The sequence below is a fragment of the Mollisia scopiformis genome (assembly GCF_001500285.1).
Source record: "Mollisia scopiformis unplaced genomic scaffold LY89scaffold_16, whole genome shotgun sequence".
NCBI classification, from domain to species: Eukaryota; Fungi; Ascomycota; class Leotiomycetes; order Helotiales; family Mollisiaceae; genus Mollisia; species Mollisia scopiformis.
The window spans coordinates 1,269,641-1,285,868 of record NW_017263596.1 but is presented as its reverse complement, the minus strand read 5'-3'; the positions used below and the strand labels follow the sequence as shown (position 1 = coordinate 1,285,868).

The 16,228-nt window shown below is 49.8% G+C and overlaps 8 protein-coding genes across 8 annotated transcripts; 4 read left to right on the top strand and 4 right to left on the bottom strand.

Moving 5' to 3' along the window:
- Window positions 1–204: 204 nt before the first annotated feature.
- On the top strand, window positions 205–771 carry LY89DRAFT_686650 (uncharacterized protein). Its single transcript, XM_018215333.1, has one exon. It carries the CDS (start codon window positions 389–391, stop codon window positions 608–610), a length of 222 nt encoding a protein of 73 aa, XP_018069454.1. The 5' UTR covers window positions 205–388; the 3' UTR covers window positions 611–771.
- A 305-nt stretch (window positions 772–1,076) lies between these two features.
- On the bottom strand, window positions 1,077–2,237 carry LY89DRAFT_129658 (uncharacterized protein). Its single transcript, XM_018205230.1, has one exon. It carries the CDS (start codon window positions 2,018–2,020, stop codon window positions 1,433–1,435), a length of 588 nt encoding a protein of 195 aa, XP_018069453.1. The 5' UTR covers window positions 2,021–2,237; the 3' UTR covers window positions 1,077–1,432.
- A 216-nt stretch (window positions 2,238–2,453) lies between these two features.
- On the bottom strand, window positions 2,454–3,932 carry LY89DRAFT_589335 (uncharacterized protein; the record flags this gene model as incomplete). The annotated part of the gene is made up of 1 exon (XM_018209525.1): window positions 2,454–3,932. One exon carries the CDS (start codon window positions 3,930–3,932, stop codon window positions 2,454–2,456), a length of 1,479 nt encoding a protein of 492 aa, XP_018069452.1.
- Window positions 3,933–4,108: 176 nt separating this feature from the next.
- Window positions 4,109–5,167, bottom strand: LY89DRAFT_129660 (uncharacterized protein). Its single transcript, XM_018205231.1, has one exon. It carries the CDS (start codon window positions 4,876–4,878, stop codon window positions 4,285–4,287), a length of 594 nt encoding a protein of 197 aa, XP_018069451.1. The 5' UTR covers window positions 4,879–5,167; the 3' UTR covers window positions 4,109–4,284.
- A 2,549-nt stretch (window positions 5,168–7,716) lies between these two features.
- LY89DRAFT_129454 (uncharacterized protein) lies at window positions 7,717–8,530 on the top strand. Its single transcript, XM_018205229.1, has 2 exons — window positions 7,717–8,221; window positions 8,278–8,530. Exons 1-2 carry the CDS (start codon window positions 7,941–7,943, stop codon window positions 8,495–8,497), a joined length of 501 nt encoding a protein of 166 aa, XP_018069450.1. The 5' UTR covers window positions 7,717–7,940; the 3' UTR covers window positions 8,498–8,530.
- Window positions 8,531–9,100: 570 nt separating this feature from the next.
- On the top strand, window positions 9,101–9,819 carry LY89DRAFT_129289 (uncharacterized protein). Its single transcript, XM_018205228.1, has one exon. The coding sequence runs from the start codon at window positions 9,238–9,240 to the stop codon at window positions 9,718–9,720; it is 483 nt and encodes a 160-aa protein (XP_018069449.1). The 5' UTR covers window positions 9,101–9,237; the 3' UTR covers window positions 9,721–9,819.
- Window positions 9,820–12,320: 2,501 nt separating this feature from the next.
- LY89DRAFT_736154 (putative Fe-containing alcohol dehydrogenase) lies at window positions 12,321–13,639 on the top strand (the record flags this gene model as incomplete). The annotated part of the gene is made up of 2 exons (XM_018220088.1): window positions 12,321–12,662; window positions 12,710–13,639. The coding sequence occupies 2 exons, from the start codon at window positions 12,321–12,323 to the stop codon at window positions 13,637–13,639; spliced, it is 1,272 nt and encodes a 423-aa protein (XP_018069448.1).
- A 304-nt stretch (window positions 13,640–13,943) lies between these two features.
- Window positions 13,944–16,009, bottom strand: LY89DRAFT_720488 (uncharacterized protein; the record flags this gene model as incomplete). The annotated part of the gene is made up of 4 exons (XM_018218573.1): window positions 13,944–15,330; window positions 15,378–15,452; window positions 15,506–15,648; window positions 15,733–16,009. The coding sequence occupies 4 exons, from the start codon at window positions 16,007–16,009 to the stop codon at window positions 13,978–13,980; spliced, it is 1,848 nt and encodes a 615-aa protein (XP_018069447.1). The 3' UTR covers window positions 13,944–13,977.
- Between the last annotated feature and the right edge of the window lie 219 nt (window positions 16,010–16,228).

The following is a 16,228-nucleotide window of genomic DNA, read 5'->3' as shown; positions in this document are numbered from 1 at the left end:
GCAAACGGGACCGGTGCCTACTTTCTTCAGCGGCTACGCCACCCAAAAGCACCCCGCCTTGCAGGTTGCAGATCTTAGCACCCGGAAGCTGGGCTGGGGGGCAGACTTCAGACAGACTGAGGTTCTGTTCTGACGGTGCCTGTGTGCCTGTGTTGTGCAATGTGCAGGCGGGAGGGAGGGAGGGAGGGAGGGAAGGGAGGCTGCTTCGAGGCAACCGAGGAACACCATCTTCAGAACAAAAGAGAAACATACATATGCAGCATATGCAGTTGGAAAATGTGTAGGTCTGCGAGTCTTCAGACCGACCTACCTAGAGTTTGACCAGGACCAGGGGAGGCGAGTCGAATCAAGGAGGCGCGGCGCCTAAATCGGTAGTTCGTCTGTAGACATGGGTCGATGCGGTTATTTTGCGACACAGGACAATGACCGACAGCTCAGCGGCACGGTACGAGGTGCGTTGAGCCTATTTCGATCGCAAGGTTACATTTTTACATTGCCCACCGAGCGCATTGGGATTGGTAGCGGGAATGCAATGTGGTGTGTACTGTACTTTATATTGCCTTTGTTGGGACAAGATCCTGCGGGACTGCTCTCACAGATGGCGCAATGATCTGCGGATACCTGCTCGACGAGGCAGGCATTGTTCGAGAATAGTTGGTTCATCCCCAAATTGAGGACTGTACAGTAGAGTACCTGTCCATGCTGCCTGGCTGTGCTCATCAGGCAGGGAGAGGAATAATAATATGATGAAGAGAAGCGTCGCACAGGATGTCACCCTCCCACCTTATCGCACCGACTCCCCACCACCAAGTCCCAATCCTCGCTCATCCTTCGTAAGACCCAGACTGTCGGGTCGCCAGACTCCAATCAGCACCCTCGCCGCAAAGAGCTGAAGTGAAGATAGAGTTGGGGGCTGAAGCACAATTTCCAATCCAGAATTTACCCGCTACCACAAGAACCCCTCCATCCCGACCCCTCCATCACCAACATCCACACCACACACACCACACCACTTCGCCCACCCCATCTAGTTTATATCTTTGGGGGCTGAGATCCCGGGGAACTTAGATCCCGGTTCCATTGCAGCGCTGCACTTTTGTGCTTGCTTGCTTGCTTGTTTGCTTGTTTGACAGGTTCCAGTCGGAGAGTATTCAGAGAAGACGTCGTTGGTAGAGTTGCATCCGCGCCTAAATTTTGCCCCTACTCGCTTCTCGCTCTTTCGCTACTCGTAATACAAAGCACCCCTGGCTCCTGGCCTGGATCCGAAGCTCGCCCGCACCCGCACCCAAGCGCCATCGCGGCGCGGTTACCTCTCTTTCATCGCTCTCGGACACAGGTCCCTCCCATCGCATCGCACCGCCATCCCATCCCATCCCAACCCAACCCTCTTGTTTCTATCAAAGTTTCCATTACGGGCGTACGGTACAGTCAGTCACTGTAAATGTCCAATCCTTCCCAGACGGTCGGGTCTCGTCGTGCATGAAGGCTCAGCAGGGTAACGTGGAGACGACCGGGTCAGCGAAGATGGGAAAGAAGCCTTACCCAGCCAGGCTCGCAGTTGAGTTACCAGACAGCCAACCGCCGCTCCTGCAACCCAAACCCGAAACGGTGGGTCCTTTCTTTGTCTGTTGCTTCTGCTGCTCCTGATGTTGTACGATGTTGTGTTTCTGGGATGTCGCGGTGGACGGGTCAGGAAGGTGGTAAGCTGATGCGGTGCACCGCTGACGGCATTCCCGTCCTGGGGCGTGCTTGAGTATCGACCGGCAGTTTGGAAACATAGGTTCGGTCCGCGGATGCAGGTGATCACTGACACGCCTTGGGACAGGATAGATTTGGGGGCCGTATGTGGGGAGAGCAAAGGGGGAGACTTTCGAAATACCGTGGTTCGCGTCGCCTGCCGAAAGGAGAATGTGGTACGAAATTCAGAGTCTTTTTGATCCCTAGGCAGATTCCCGGTAAGTCGTTCGGTGGCGCAAGCAGAAGAGAAATGAAGAGTACAGGCGTTGAACAGTGAAGTCATCACGTGAAATCACTAAGATGGTTGTTGCAAGATCGAGTTGAATGTGGACGATGATTTCTTCAAGATTTGCTCTATCCTTCGCCACTGAGACTTCTATCCATAGCTAACCCCATAGCAACCTGTGTAGACTGGTGCTTTCCAGCCTGTCGGAACAAATGTAAAAGCAAACGCCAACGCCAAATGCAATGCAATCAAACACGTGCCTTCCTGCCGTGCCTTCCCTGTAAAAATGTGTATCATATCCCATCCCGAACCAATTGCGACCACCGTTGAAAAATCATATCTTCTGTATTTGTACAAGAATCAAAAGAAAGTGCTAAGCGCGTGAGAATGAAACTCAAAGCTCAAATGGTATCAGACTCCACCCTCGCATGCAGTAAACCTCCCATTTCAAAGCAACCTTTTTATCTACCGTGTCTCGAAAAACGGACCATCAGATCATGAACTTCTTATCAAGCACACGAATGGCCCTCTGATCCTCACCAACAATGTTAAGCTTCTCGTGCGGGATGTCTCGTGGTCGTTGATTGTCACCACCATTCTCCCTTGGACTCTTGCTTCCTGCACGGCTGCTGTTGCTCTTGTTATCAGACATGACAGAGACGGAATCTGTAGCGTGAACGAGGCTGGAGATGCTGGGAATCGTCTGAGCTTGTGATGTGCCATTGGACTTTGGAGTATCTTTGGGCGAAGGAGCTCGGCCAGGCGATGGAGTGTTGCTTCGTGATTGAGATCCCATTTGAGGTGGCGTGGAAGTTCTTGCTGTGCCATTCAGTTGGACAGGTGGCAATGTCGATGGCTGGGAAGAAGTAGTAGTGAGGCGAGGATCAAGGGCAGGTGCACTTTGGAGTGCTCGTTGTGCAATCTGTGCTTGCTGTTCCGCAACCAATCTCGCTTGAGCAACACGCGGGCTTGGATTCGGTGCGTAGACAGGTATCAAGCCTTGCTGTGCCGCCGTTGCAGTACTCATTCCTCTGGAGTGGAGTGCAGGAGGTGGAGGGGGGAGTGAAGAGTCGGACATAGGTGGAGGAGGTCTATCGAATGCCGTTGGTTGATGGTGTGGAGCCATGGATGTTGGAGGAAGACCATTTGGTTGATGTGGACTGTGGTGATGTTGGTATGGCGAGGTGTGGGCCGATCCCGGAGGTGGAGGAAGAGCTGAAGTGTACATCGTCTGTTGGTAGTGAGGAAATGGTGGGGTTGAGACGGGAGATGGTGGCCAGGCGTAACCTTGAGTCTGATAGGGATATGGAGGAGGGGGACCTCGATGTGGCGATTGTTGCATGTGTTGATGTGGTGATTGCATGTATGGACTCTGTTGCATAGGTGTTCGCGTGACTGCTGGTCCTTGTGCCTCATGTACGGTGGATTCTGGGTACATCCCCTTCACTGGTACGATATGTCGAAGCTGAGGATCGGTCGTAGGTTGTGGGAGATCTGGCGCGCCGGGGTGTGGTCTGGAGTAATAGCTGATCAGATGTAGATGTTGGCCAGTCGAGGTGGTGATGCTGAAAGACTGTTTCATCAATCCATCTGGCTTGTATCTGTATCCATCAGGTCCATCACCATCCATATCTTGATCCTCGTCACTGCCTCTTCCACTGTCTGGTGTCTTTCCTCCTATTCGTCGCGCCGGTGGTGGTACGAAGTTGCCTCCCCCTCTCTTGCCCTCCATCTCGCGGTATGTTAGAAAGCTTCCCGAGACTCTGCTGGCGCTCCATGACTTCCCATCTGTCCATCTCCTCATGCCTGCTTCTCGCTCGTCCCAGACAAACACCGATCCAGACTTTATAGACTGTCTCTCCTTCTCTGATAATCTGCGTTGTACTCGGGGTAGCAGACCCAGACGGCAAGCTTCGAAGAGCTTGATCGCATCTGCGGGTGTTCGTACGTGGCCGTAGTAGGTGTCCATCTTGCCTGTGTATGCTGTCCTTCGCAATTGAAGTGTCGTCTGCGCCCAGATGGAAGTCGTCGACCGTGGTCGTCCGCTCACTTCAGCTCAAACACCAGGCTCCAGGCTCTTTTCGCAGAATGTCACCGCTACCTCCCTTCGAGTTTCTTATTACCGGCAGCCAAGTATCTTGACGATTGACGTTGGTACGCGGCCCCAGTCGTTTCTTGGCTGTGTTAGAAAGCTTGTGCGCCGCCACAGCCGGAACAGGGACAAGAATTGGCGACGGCGAGGTGGATTCGCAGCGTTCGGGGCAGCTGGTGTCGAGATGCTGAGACGTGTGGTGGTTGATCCCCTTCGCTTCAGATGAATGTTAGCTGCAGACTCGTCCCACGATTGTACAAGACGGAAGTCGACGCGAAGATGAGACAGTTTGAAGCACAAGGCGACAGAAGCTTAAACTAAGGTTCCATGGGGCTACGCGTAGAATTGACAGCTGGGTGGGGGACGGCAGGGGAGAACAAAGGAGAGGAGCAGTCGCAGGAGGACGAAGAAGAGGGAGAAGAGCCGCAGGAGAAAGCGGAGCGTGGTCGTGTGCGGTGGTGGTGGTGGTGATGCTGATCGTTGTTCCCCATTGATCTGATACGAGGGCAACGTACTCCCGTCCGAACACGAAGCGGTGCGATGCTTTGATCGGATTTGCTTTGGCTGGCATGCAATTCCACCTCTTTGAGACTCTTTTGTTGCGCAATGATTTATTGTGCAGCACCAGAGTTGGGTGGTGTTGGTGATGCAGCTGCAAAGGTGATCTGGTCAAGATCTCGGTATGGCGATGGCTGCTCCTCTGCTCTGGCTCTGCCGCATGCGATGCGATTTGTTGACGCAAGCTTTTAGCGACCACGACTTCGACTTCGAGCTCTGCGCTGGGACCAACGCACTCATGTTTCTCAACTGTAGGAGAATGCATGTATAAAAAGACAGTGGGGTACTTACTGTGGATTGGTATCGTATATGCTTTGTGTTTGCAAAGATGTTCGACGCTATTCCCAGAAGGTGTTCTTGTACTTTATCATCAAGTATTCTTTGGGTGTGGAGGGTACGAATATTTCGCTTCGACTTTTTTTCTGGGTGGACGGGAGTTGGTTGCAATGTTCGACGAGATATGGGACTTTTCGATCACGGGATGATTTGAGTCCAGATAATGTGCCTTCCGTAGTCGTTGGAATAATAACTCTGCTTCGTCGTTGTCGATGTCGTCGTCAACAATTTGCACTCTCTGATGCAGAGTTGTTCCAGATGCCGGCGTCTTGTAGTGTACGGTATGGGATCGGTGGGTGTAAAGTCAAACAACCGTCAAACGGGAGGAGGACTCGAAGGTATATCTGGACTGGACTGGCTGCACAGAACAGTCGTCGTACTTGGGGACGTGCGGGAAGCGTAGTGTGATGTATTAGTAGTCGAACTATACTTTCTAGTGCGCCGCAAGCCAAGTATTTGATGTGGATGGACAGAGCCGTTTGGTCTTGACGGTTGTGGGCGAATTATTATCTTAGATTAGCTTTTGCGCCTGCAGCCAGGGTCTCGCCCGCTAGCTTTTTAGGGGCGGGGAGGGATGCACGAGCAACAGACAGAGGAGGGCAGGGAAGAAAGAAGGGCTTCTTCATGGATAAGTCCAGGGTGCGTAATGGGATGGAGAGCAAGTGATGGGTGAAGGTCGGAGGGATGATCCATAGACCAGGCCAGGCCAGGACCACCCCATCAGCGGCCATGAGAAAGTCAAGTCAAGTCAACTCGAGTCCGATCAGGTTAGTTTGGGATGAATGTTGCTAAAATGTTGGTCAGAACCCTGACCTGAATAGAAACAGAAAAAGGATCTGACTACGAGGTGCTTGTGTGAGACTGTGCGACTCCGACACCCAAAGTTGGCTTGTTTCTGGAATGCGCCTTGCACGTTTGCTCGCTCCCAGCGGGCCAGGGGCAGCGAAGGCCAAGCCGTCAAGGGCATGCGAGACCAGATGTTCACTGCACTGCACTCTGTTCTATACAAAGGTCGGTGGACTCGATGTAACCGTTGGAAATTCAGAAGTCCTGCTCATGTATCCGCTCTATCTATCCTTCTTCGGCTCCCCTCTGGTCTCTGCGGCCCCAAAACTCACACACGTCAGTACACTTGTGACTTGTCAAGCACGATCGGTGCGAGGTTGGCGGACTTGGCTCTGTGGCATTGTTCTTCTTGGGACCGTACTGTGGTGGAGATGGGCGTTCGTACTCCCTACTCCCTTTTCGTGGGTCTGCCAACTAAGGTTATTGGGACAGAGGATGGAGTCGTTACGGGCTGGTGGACAGGAATGCTAATGCTAATTAATGTGCTCGTTGTTGTCTACGTTTGTTCTCTCCTCCGGACTCTACCAGTCGCCCAACAGAGCAGAGCAGAAACGGGACCAGGGGCGATGAGGGGATGGGTCCAAGTACTCGTCAGCTCCCCCCGTCCTTGAATCTGCAGCGCGTGTGGGCGTCTGATGAGGTGTTCGCTAGGCTTCTTAGGATTATGAGCTTATTTCATCTCCCAGCACTCGCAGCTCAATCCATACAGAGCATCTTGGGAGCAGTAGAGCGGCCTGTTTTGTACTTGCTACAGTTATTGCTCGTACATTCACTTACCCTAAGGTCCATTTTCCCTCCACGGTTCTCCCGTGCAAGCCTTCTCAGCATTGAAGAAGCATCCAGACCCAGCAAGCACTTGGTATGCCAGCCATTCAGCATGGTTCATCGGCTTCCTCGGTGGTCGCTCATTTCGCAGATGCAGTGCTCGGCGCAGTCAGCTCAGTCTGGAGATGCGAAGATGCGCCCCCAAGTAGAAGACCCCTCCTCACTTCACTCAACTCACTCCTTTTGCACAGCGCCCCCAAGCCCCCCAAAATGCTCATTGCTCACTAACCTATGACTGAGCACGTCAGCATCTGACTACGAACCCAGCACTACGGTACCAGCGGATGAGTCAGCTCGGCACCGAAAGACATGTTTGAGACAAGTATTCGTGACACTTAAAAATCTTAGCCATCCACCATCAAGCTCATACGAATGTCTGTCTATTTTTATTCGCGGGGCCAAAGGGCCCTCTTGGGCATCATCATCAGTTGCTAATGGTTTCGTCGCATGTCGAGGAAACTGACGACGCCTGTGGGGCTCAGGATCGTTCACCGAAGCTTGAGAGCAATACTTTAAAGTGATGTACACGAATCACCCGAGATCTTTGGGCTGATGTTTTCCTCACTAGTTCTCCACTCTCCACCCGTCCACCATTTTCCACCTCATTTTGAAGCTTAAGTATTGGCTTTCCATGGATCTTCGGATCTGATGGGTTTGAACTAGGAGAATTTCCACGCAGTGATTTAAAGTATATCCTTGGTTCGGCTTGGCATCTCCACCTGTATCCGAGAAGGTTCGTCTCTGTTTCAATTCTATCCAAATCTTCCTTCGAAATAGAAGCATGGACAGTCGTTACAAGTGTCGTGTCCTCCTCTAGCTCGGTCCCGACTCCCTGCCGCCGAGTAGGTGCAGCCGAGGATGAGGTATCGAAGACGCTGATCCAAAGTCAAATTTCTCGAAATGGAAATGATGCGTAGTTTCTTCTAGTCACCTCATACTGGGCTTTGTCACTCGTTGACACGTTTTGTCTAGGATGGAAAATCTGCCGAGTCTCCAAGTTGAAGTGAGACTTTTCTCGGAGATTCTGATACTCAAACATTGTTCCTCCCACCTCTTACTCGCCTTGTTTGCATCTCGTGAACCACTAGCAGCAGCATCTCCGTGTCCCAAGACACCTTATTTATGTCTCTCTTGAACTCTTGTCTGACATGAACTCAAATACCTACTCTACCATCAGATCACGCAAGGCGGCTGATTCAAGTACAATATTCTCAGTCCGTGTCAAATAGCCGTCCTGGCGGGAGCCTCTTGTCGCACATCACTTTTAATCAAAATGCAATCAAAAGAAGGCCAGCATCAGCTCACGGGTTCTCCTCTCAGATGGGCACATCTGACCCTTTCATTCATCATCTCGATCTCTGTTCCAAACTCAAACCAAAAAAACAAGACGACGCACTTTCTTCTCACTCACTAACTTACTCACCACCTTTTCACCCTCATCATCACTCATTTGCTCAAAAGCGCGCACCAGATAACTCACTCAGACTGCACGCACGCAACACATTCCCAACGCAGACTGGACTAGAGAGCCACGCACTCCTGCCCCACCGCACCCTGGTTGGCGTCGCGGTGGCGTTTTCAGTGGCGGCCTTGGCGCATAAGCGAGCTCCCCTTCTGCTGTGTCAAAGTTTTAAGCATGATTTTTAACTCAGCGCAGATCGCCAGCCCTTGCCCGCTTGGAGCAGCCGAGAGCCATGCAGCCCATGCAGCGAGCAGCAGCCACGACCACCTTTGGTCTCGTTCCGACCGAGCCAATCACCACCCGGTCGTCGAGATGTTTCGTTCGTAAAGCAAGACTCTTGTTTCGGCCGAGGGAAGAAGAGAGAGAAGAAGCTTTCGGGGGAAATACTACTGTGTATCCAGTGATTCCAGTCTGAGATGAGATGATGTGATCTGACCTGCTCTGCTCTCTGCATGTAATCATCGAGAGATCATTCGCCATATCAACTGCTTTGTCTAGTGACGGCAAATGCTCGATGATCAGCCCAGCCAACCGCTCTGCCGAAACTTAGATGCGAATACGACGAACGAAGATCACTCAAGTTTTCTCGCCCATCCAAATTTGCTTCTCTCCCAAGTGTTCCAAGACGGCATGTCATCTTGATCATCTCATCGATTCCCAACTTTCCAGGCGGTGCAGCCAACCAGCCAGCGGATCGCTCGGTCTCGTTCCCCAATCTCATGCAATTAACCATAAAATCAGAGAACCATAAAACCTTCTTTTGGGGATCCCGATATCCAGTGGCGGCATGGCGTTTGCTTGGCTTCAAGTCAACTTTCATCAAATCGTCCCACTTCTGCATGCTCTCTCGTCCTCGACCCAAGATTACTGGTTCCTCGGCACGCCACAGGGTATCATTTGGATCTGGGGCTAGGCTTGAGAGCAAGTCCTTTAGTAGATTATTGGAGGATTAGAGTTATCTGGACGGATCTTGGGTCCTTGGCACGGGCTTGGGATGCCTTGGCAGAGAAATACCTTAATTGCGTTGCCTAGAGATGTATCTGCCGTTTGTGCTTACGGTAACCCCTTTCATTCGCAAGTTGCAACGATAAGTATGAGGAATAGCATAGCATGCCTCGTTCACGCCGTACAATCACCTCACTGGATGCAAGATAGATGCAGGAGCGTATCCGTCGCATCCGTTCCGTTTATGTCATATCATGTCATCCCATCCCATCCCATCCCTATCCTACCTATCCCAGGATACTCCGTGCAGCTGCATCGAGGAACCTTAAATCCGCATCGGTGTCATTGCTTATCTTCCATATCGCAAGTTCCCCATCTTCCTCCCGAAAAAAGCGATCAGCTCCGTGGCCGCCCCTGTCTTCGCATCATCGAGCATCAGCTCTGGCAGCGTTCGCAGACCGTCTCTCCATAGAACATCCAAAGGCTGGTCGAGGCTCTCAAGCGTGGCGAATAACGAGAGACAGATGGACAGTTCGATCGCGGGCACCGACACCGTGCCGCGTGGGATTGCCAGTCCGTCCAAATAGTCTCCCACCATCAGCATTTGAGTTAACAGTAGCGACATCCAGGAAAGCTTGGCATACGACGCCACGAAAGCCTCTTTGCATGCCTGTGATTCTCACCACTCGGTAAAGGGTTTGCGCCGAGATTGTACGGGTGCATCGTGCCATTCTTGTACTGTATATGCTTATTCGCAGGATGGGCAAAAGAGGCTGATGTATATCAAGCGATCTACAACCTATCTGTGGGCGGTATTTTTGCGAATGCGAGATACGGCCAGGTAAGAATAAGGAATTCATGCACGTGGATGCGATTCCTAAACGGCTGAGGTCAGATGTTTGTGTCCGTTTGAGAGCTTGTTCGCTTCATCGCGAGGAATACCGAATCAAGACATAAGCTTTTTATTTCCGCTCCGTGCTTATTCTTCTTTTGACTGTCTAAATAAGAGTCATCTTCAGTGAGATCAACCTCTTCCAGAATTGCCATTCCATTGGTTAACTCAAAATTACGCTTCAGCTTGAGGACTTGAGCACAACTCGAACCGGCAGCCACGGCGTGATATCTGTCCTGATGCGGCGGGCCAGCTGAGGCAAAGCAAATGCAGGCAGCGGAACGGGACTTGGACAGACGAGGCATCCAATGAATCATTCGAGCCCGGATCAACAGTACAACTTTGAGTATATGCTCTGGCTGAGTGAGCATTATGTCAAAAACCATCCGAAAGATACAAATTTCGGCCGCTGCTGCTGCAGCTGTTTCGAGTGTTCGTGTGGTGAGTATTCATTTGATCTGTGGAGCTGTTGCGGTCCCGAGCTGCAGCATGGAATCTTCAACGAGGAAACGGCAATGACCCGATCTTTGTCCTGTGGCACCCTTTATTTCTCGTGGGGATTTATGGCCAAAGAATGTTTCCAGAATATCATGGGTATCGGTATCGCATCTACCCATCAAATGATAAGCGGTCATATTTCACTTTCTTCTCCATCTCCCAGTCCCAAGTCATCTTAGGACATTTGGATGTCGAGTTGAAACTTAATCTTCACAGCGTTTGATCATCTCTTTTGATCAGCGCACCACTTACAATACAGGCTGCCCGCTCGTCTATTCGATTTTCCTCGAATAATCTCCATCATCCCGTAATCTAATCTCTAAAGAATCTGCTTCACTTGAATCCCAAAGCATCGTAGAATTTAGACTGAAGAGGGCATGGAAGTACGCCATGTATCGAGATGATCGCTCAGATGATTAATCCTCGTAACCACGCGACAGCGACAGCTTCATCGACAGAATTTGACTCCTGGCTCCTCCGCTCCACCTTCTCCGAGGGTCCAATAATTCTGGGTGGGTCTGGGTTCGCGTCATAACGTCGTAACAAGCTTAATTCGTGCGTCTCCGCTCTCGATCCAGGGTCCCTTGTAGCAAAGCTTGGCAATCCTTGACAGAGGCCGCGTCATCTTCTGGTCAGGCTTGGCGGGTTATCGGCACACTCGGCGTGGAAGTGTCAAAGTGAAGATGAAGAATGGGTGGAGATGATCTGATAAGGAGACAAAGGACCGCCAAGGCGAGAGGGCAACGCCAAGAAAGCCATCGGACTGCATTGGGCGGAGCGGAAATAGAGGAAAGGACACATGTGCAGCTGGAAGCCCACAAGCCCACGGTCGCAGAGCTGGAAAGAAGCGGGTAAAGAAATCTTCAGCTGAAGACGGCATGAAATAGAATAAAGCGTCGAACCATACAACCAAAAGTAATGAATCATCAAATAGAGTATTCCATTCTCAGCAATATTGGGATGTGCATCTCCAGATTGCAAGCATAAAGTACCTAGGTAATAATAACCCTGGAAGACGGAATTGGGAAGGTGGCTGAGGTCGCAGAAATAACCTTAAAATTTCACGTGCGCCTCCCAATATCCGAGCCTGTTCATTTCTCTTGGCACGGGATGTCCCAGAAGCGGATCATTACCAAATCACCACCCTCCTAATTTGCTTGCGGTAGCAGAACATCCAGACTACTCGCCATCTCACGCCAGATCATTGTTATTCTCGTCCTTGGAACCACACACCAAATGATTTGATGCCTCGGGTATTTTTTTCTGAAAAGCAAAGGATGGAGGAAGATGTCGTCGCACAGGTTGACTGTTTAAGGTTTTTATGTCAAACGGCGGCTCAGCACAGCAGATGTTGGGGCTAAGATCCTTTTTGACAGGTGACACTGAAAATGCGGAGAATATCTCGTCATGACACATGCATCGGACCTTTCAGGCTATCTAATTAGGATGTCTCATGGGTCAATGTGAGATGATAGGAGACGCAGTCTTCAGTATCGAGGCATTGAAGATTTGATTAAAGTTTAGGATTCAGCGAGGCAAAGTTGGTTGTCATCCTCGTGCATGAGGCTCAGCGCGAAAACCCGCCGAAGTCGAAGCTCAAATTGTCAATGTTGGAACCTTGAAAGAGGCAGATGGTTCTTGATACCGGTGCTCTTTTTGTTTGGTGGGCGTCCTCGCTCCGAACTAGGTCGATTAATCTGACAGATCTGACCGGGAAGGGTTTCAATTCGGATTGGTCAACAATGCGAACTTTAGGCTTGTCTACTTTCTGCTTCGCTCGCAGCGTATCCGCTCCGCTTCATGGTTTCCTCAACCTTGTTCACACCTCCTTAAGAGTCGATTAGGGATTATTTCTCACAAAAAAGACCTTGCCTCAAGTTCGCGTCTCCATTTCATTTACATAATGTCACAAGAAACAATCCGCCAAGCATTTCCAGACAAAGCCACCCCTCTTGTCAGCTATGGAATTCCATTCACAGAGTCCTGTGCAAAGCATGTTCAAAAACTCAAAGCATCAAGGGTCTACCTCATTGCGGGGAAGTCTCTGACTAAGAATACAAGCTTTACGTCAGATCTCCAAAAGGCACTTGGTGCCAGCCTCGCAAAGACCCGTGTCGGAATGACCCCTCACACTCTCATGTCGGAAGTCCTGGAGATCGTGGAAGAATGTAGAACCGTAAACGCAGACTGCATAGTCACCCTTGGTGGAGGCAGTCTTTCTGATGCTGCAAAAGTCATTACTTTCGTCCGTCTCCCTTACTTCTGTTCTAGACCCATCATTGACCTTTCCAGGCACTGGCCAACAATGTCAAGACGCAAGTAGAACTTGTGAAGTTACCTCATCTTGGAGGCAAGAGCAGCAACTTCTCTACTGATAACAATATCAATGCTCATGCTCCAACTGTCCCGATAATTTGTATTCCAACCACCCTCTCGGGAGGAGAGTATTCTACCTACGCTGGTGTAACTGATCATTTGACTGGCGAAAAAGTGCAGTTTTGTCCTCCTATCGCGTCACCAGATGTCATTATTCTTTCCGGAGAACTAGCTTGTAGCACACCGCTAGACGTATGGTTGCAGTCTGGTATGCGAGCTGTTGATCATTGTATCGAAACTTTGGCTTCTCTCAAATCCACCCCAGAAGTGGACGAGTTTGTCACGAAAAGTCTCAAATGTTTGATCCCTGGGCTTCTAAATGCAAAGGCCAATTTTGGCATGGAGGATGGAAAGGCACAAGAAATTAAGGCAAGAGAAGAGTGTCAGATTGGAGTCATGTGGGCAATGATCTTCCTGCACAGAAAGGTGGCTTGTGGAGCTAGTCATGGTATTGGACATATGCTAGGTCCTATGTTCCATGTTGGCCATGGTGAGACATCTTGCATCCTCTTACCCGCAGCATGTCGATTCAACGCTATTCATGGTGGGAAAGAGATTTTATCAAGGCAGCAACTGATGAGAGATGCATTATGGAGTGTTGGTGAAGCGAGAAAGAGATATGAGAGGGAAGGTCTGAATGAGGAGAACGCAAGAGTTGATCAGTTGCTTGATGTTGTGATTAGAGAGTTGGGATTGAAGAGAAGGCTGAGTGAGGTGGGGGTTGTGGAGAGGAAGGATCTTGAGAGGTTGGCGGAGGCTAGTTTGAGGGACCCATTCTTAATTACGAATGCGGTACCTATTACAACAAAGGAGCAAGTACTCGAGATCTTGGAGATGAGCGCTTGAGGCGGGATGGTAAATAGTCATCAAACGATTCAAGCCTCGGCATAGAGTATGCCCCCAATGCTTGACTTTCAAATTCTTCTTTTCAACTTGATTGATTCACAAGAGGAGACCAGTTTGTGAACAACGAATACACATCACCTCCATCTATTATTAGCGTGGTTGTAAATTTGTCCTTGTCGTACTCTAAACTTCCTACTTGGTCAGCAACCAGTTTAACGGTTCACAAGAAACTTTGATGATATGCAAATTCAACCGTTTTCCAGAGCACAGCCACCGTAAGATCGCAGGTGAGCAGGTCCTGGATCTGTCAAGGGGCAGTACAAAACATGTTGGTGGAGTCATCCAGCAGATGACGCTGAGTCGACCACTGGACGGCTTAGTGATTTCGCCGACGCAGACAATTCTTCTTCATCAATGCCAAAATGTAATTCACCGTCACGTCCCCTGAACCACCCAAGTCCAAACTTCTTTCCACTAGTGACGAGTCTGTGTTCCATCTCTTCCATATTCAATCTCTCCGTCCCCACCAAATCAAACAAGAATTTATTCTGATAAATCAGAATGAGAGAGGTAGCCAATGTCCCAGGTAGCTGCGACAAAAATCGGCGACGTCTGTTCAGCCAGACGATACTGCAGAATACAGACAGAGAATTCAATATTACAATAGCCAGAATGAACGAAATCCAGAAAGAATTGAAGGTTTCTTCGCTGGTTGGAGGATTGCTTATTGCGTCGACGTTGTGGTGCTCGAAATTTGTCCCTTTTACCTTAAAGGACGACATGCACACAGTAAGGACCTCCACAAGTAAGCTGTTGATACTGATGCCAAGCAGGAGGAATCTACGGTCGGATAGCGCTTTAAAGGGCATCTCGATCGTTGTGGTTCCTGTGTAATCAAGGAGGAGAACCTGTGCCTTTGCGTGTCTAGCACTTAAGATGTAATATGGCTCCACTAATCGGACCTGCTCATCAATCATGGACCAGACAAGTTTGATGACAACAGCAAGGGCAGTAAGCAACCACGGGACAACTTGTAGAGCATTATTTGCCTGAGTGAAGATCACAATTGTGAAAATCACCAGCACTATCACAAGATAGGCTACAAAAACCGAGAGTGGTTCCCATCTGAGCATGAATGGGTGAGGATTTTCCCCACTATGTTGAGGGCCTACGTATGCCACGGAATTTTTAATCTTCTCACGATGTATGGACGAGTGTCTGAGGTAGTATCTATTTTGCCGAAAGGTTTTGCGGATGGTATCTGGATGCGCGAGTTCCAAGTCCTTGCAAATCATTAACATCTGGCCTCTGTTAATCATTTTACCTGTTGTAGCAATGCCACGTGGAGGTGCAAGAAGTCCAGAACGGTCTCTCGAGTTGCGAAATAGTATTGTGAAAACCAATACGGCAATGAGACACAGAGCAGCTGAGAGCAATCTGGACCAGACATAATTCACAACGACATGTTGTTTGAACTGTTCGTCCTGAATCAGACTCAGAGAAGCGCTTTGGAGAGTCGGAACAGCAAGCGTGGCAAGTAATGTCATTGTTCTTGAGACAAATATCCGGAGCCCAATGAGGCGTGGATTCGTCAAGTACGTCCAGAGGCTGAAAGGTTCTACAAGCATTGATTCATCGGCCGACGCCCCTTCTTGCCTTGTCATGCAGTAGTAAGGTTGAAGGCGCTTCATCTTGAAGTTGTGAGCACGTAGCCAAGAGAGGGTATTTTATGGCTCACCTCATAGTCAGTCGCTTCCACCATCAACCCGAATACGACAAGAACGAGCGTCGGCGCATACCGCCAGAGGAAATACTAAGCAATATGTCAAAAATTTTATGTCCAGACGAGAATGTGTGCATACTTACTTGGTTAACAGAAACATTTTGAACAAATTTGAAAACTATTAATCCTCCATTCTTCCATGAGCGTTGGAATAGGAACTCTTGTAGGACGGCAAGAGTGAGAGAAATAGAGATTAACAAGGCTAGATAGGCCCATCTCATTGTGACTGGCTTCCAATATAGAAAGTAAATCTGCGTTAGCACACAAACTTGTATGCACGAGATAGTATTCAGAGGCTATCTATTCTTACCAGGCGAGCGATAAAGCATTGCACCAGGCTCAGGCCCCAGAAACTTTGATAGATCGAATGAGACGTCCATATCCTGTTCATCTTCTGGAAGCTTTTTGTTTGCGATACTAGATCTTGCGTACTGTTCGTTACTATGTTTGCCTTCATATTGGATGCTGGATGATAAGTTCGAGCGCTCAGGTTCGCCTGCTGAGGGGTAATGTTTTGATGGAATATGACCCAGATCCGCAGAATCGCTCAAAATTCGGTTGCGGGTCGAGTGCAGTGTTTCAGCCATGGCCAGGCTGTTATAGGGATTGAGGTTGTTATCGGTTGTTGAATAGTGTTTGGAAGGGCAACCTGGTGGGGAAAGCACGAAAAGAGTAGCGGGTTGACAGATTTAAACTCAGTCACCCGAAGTCCGAAATTCTGTGTTCAAGTTCAACAGCCTGAGCCTGGGAAAATGAAAGTTGGGGCGCCAGTGTCGTGATTCTACAAAGTGGTGGTGGCTGTGCCT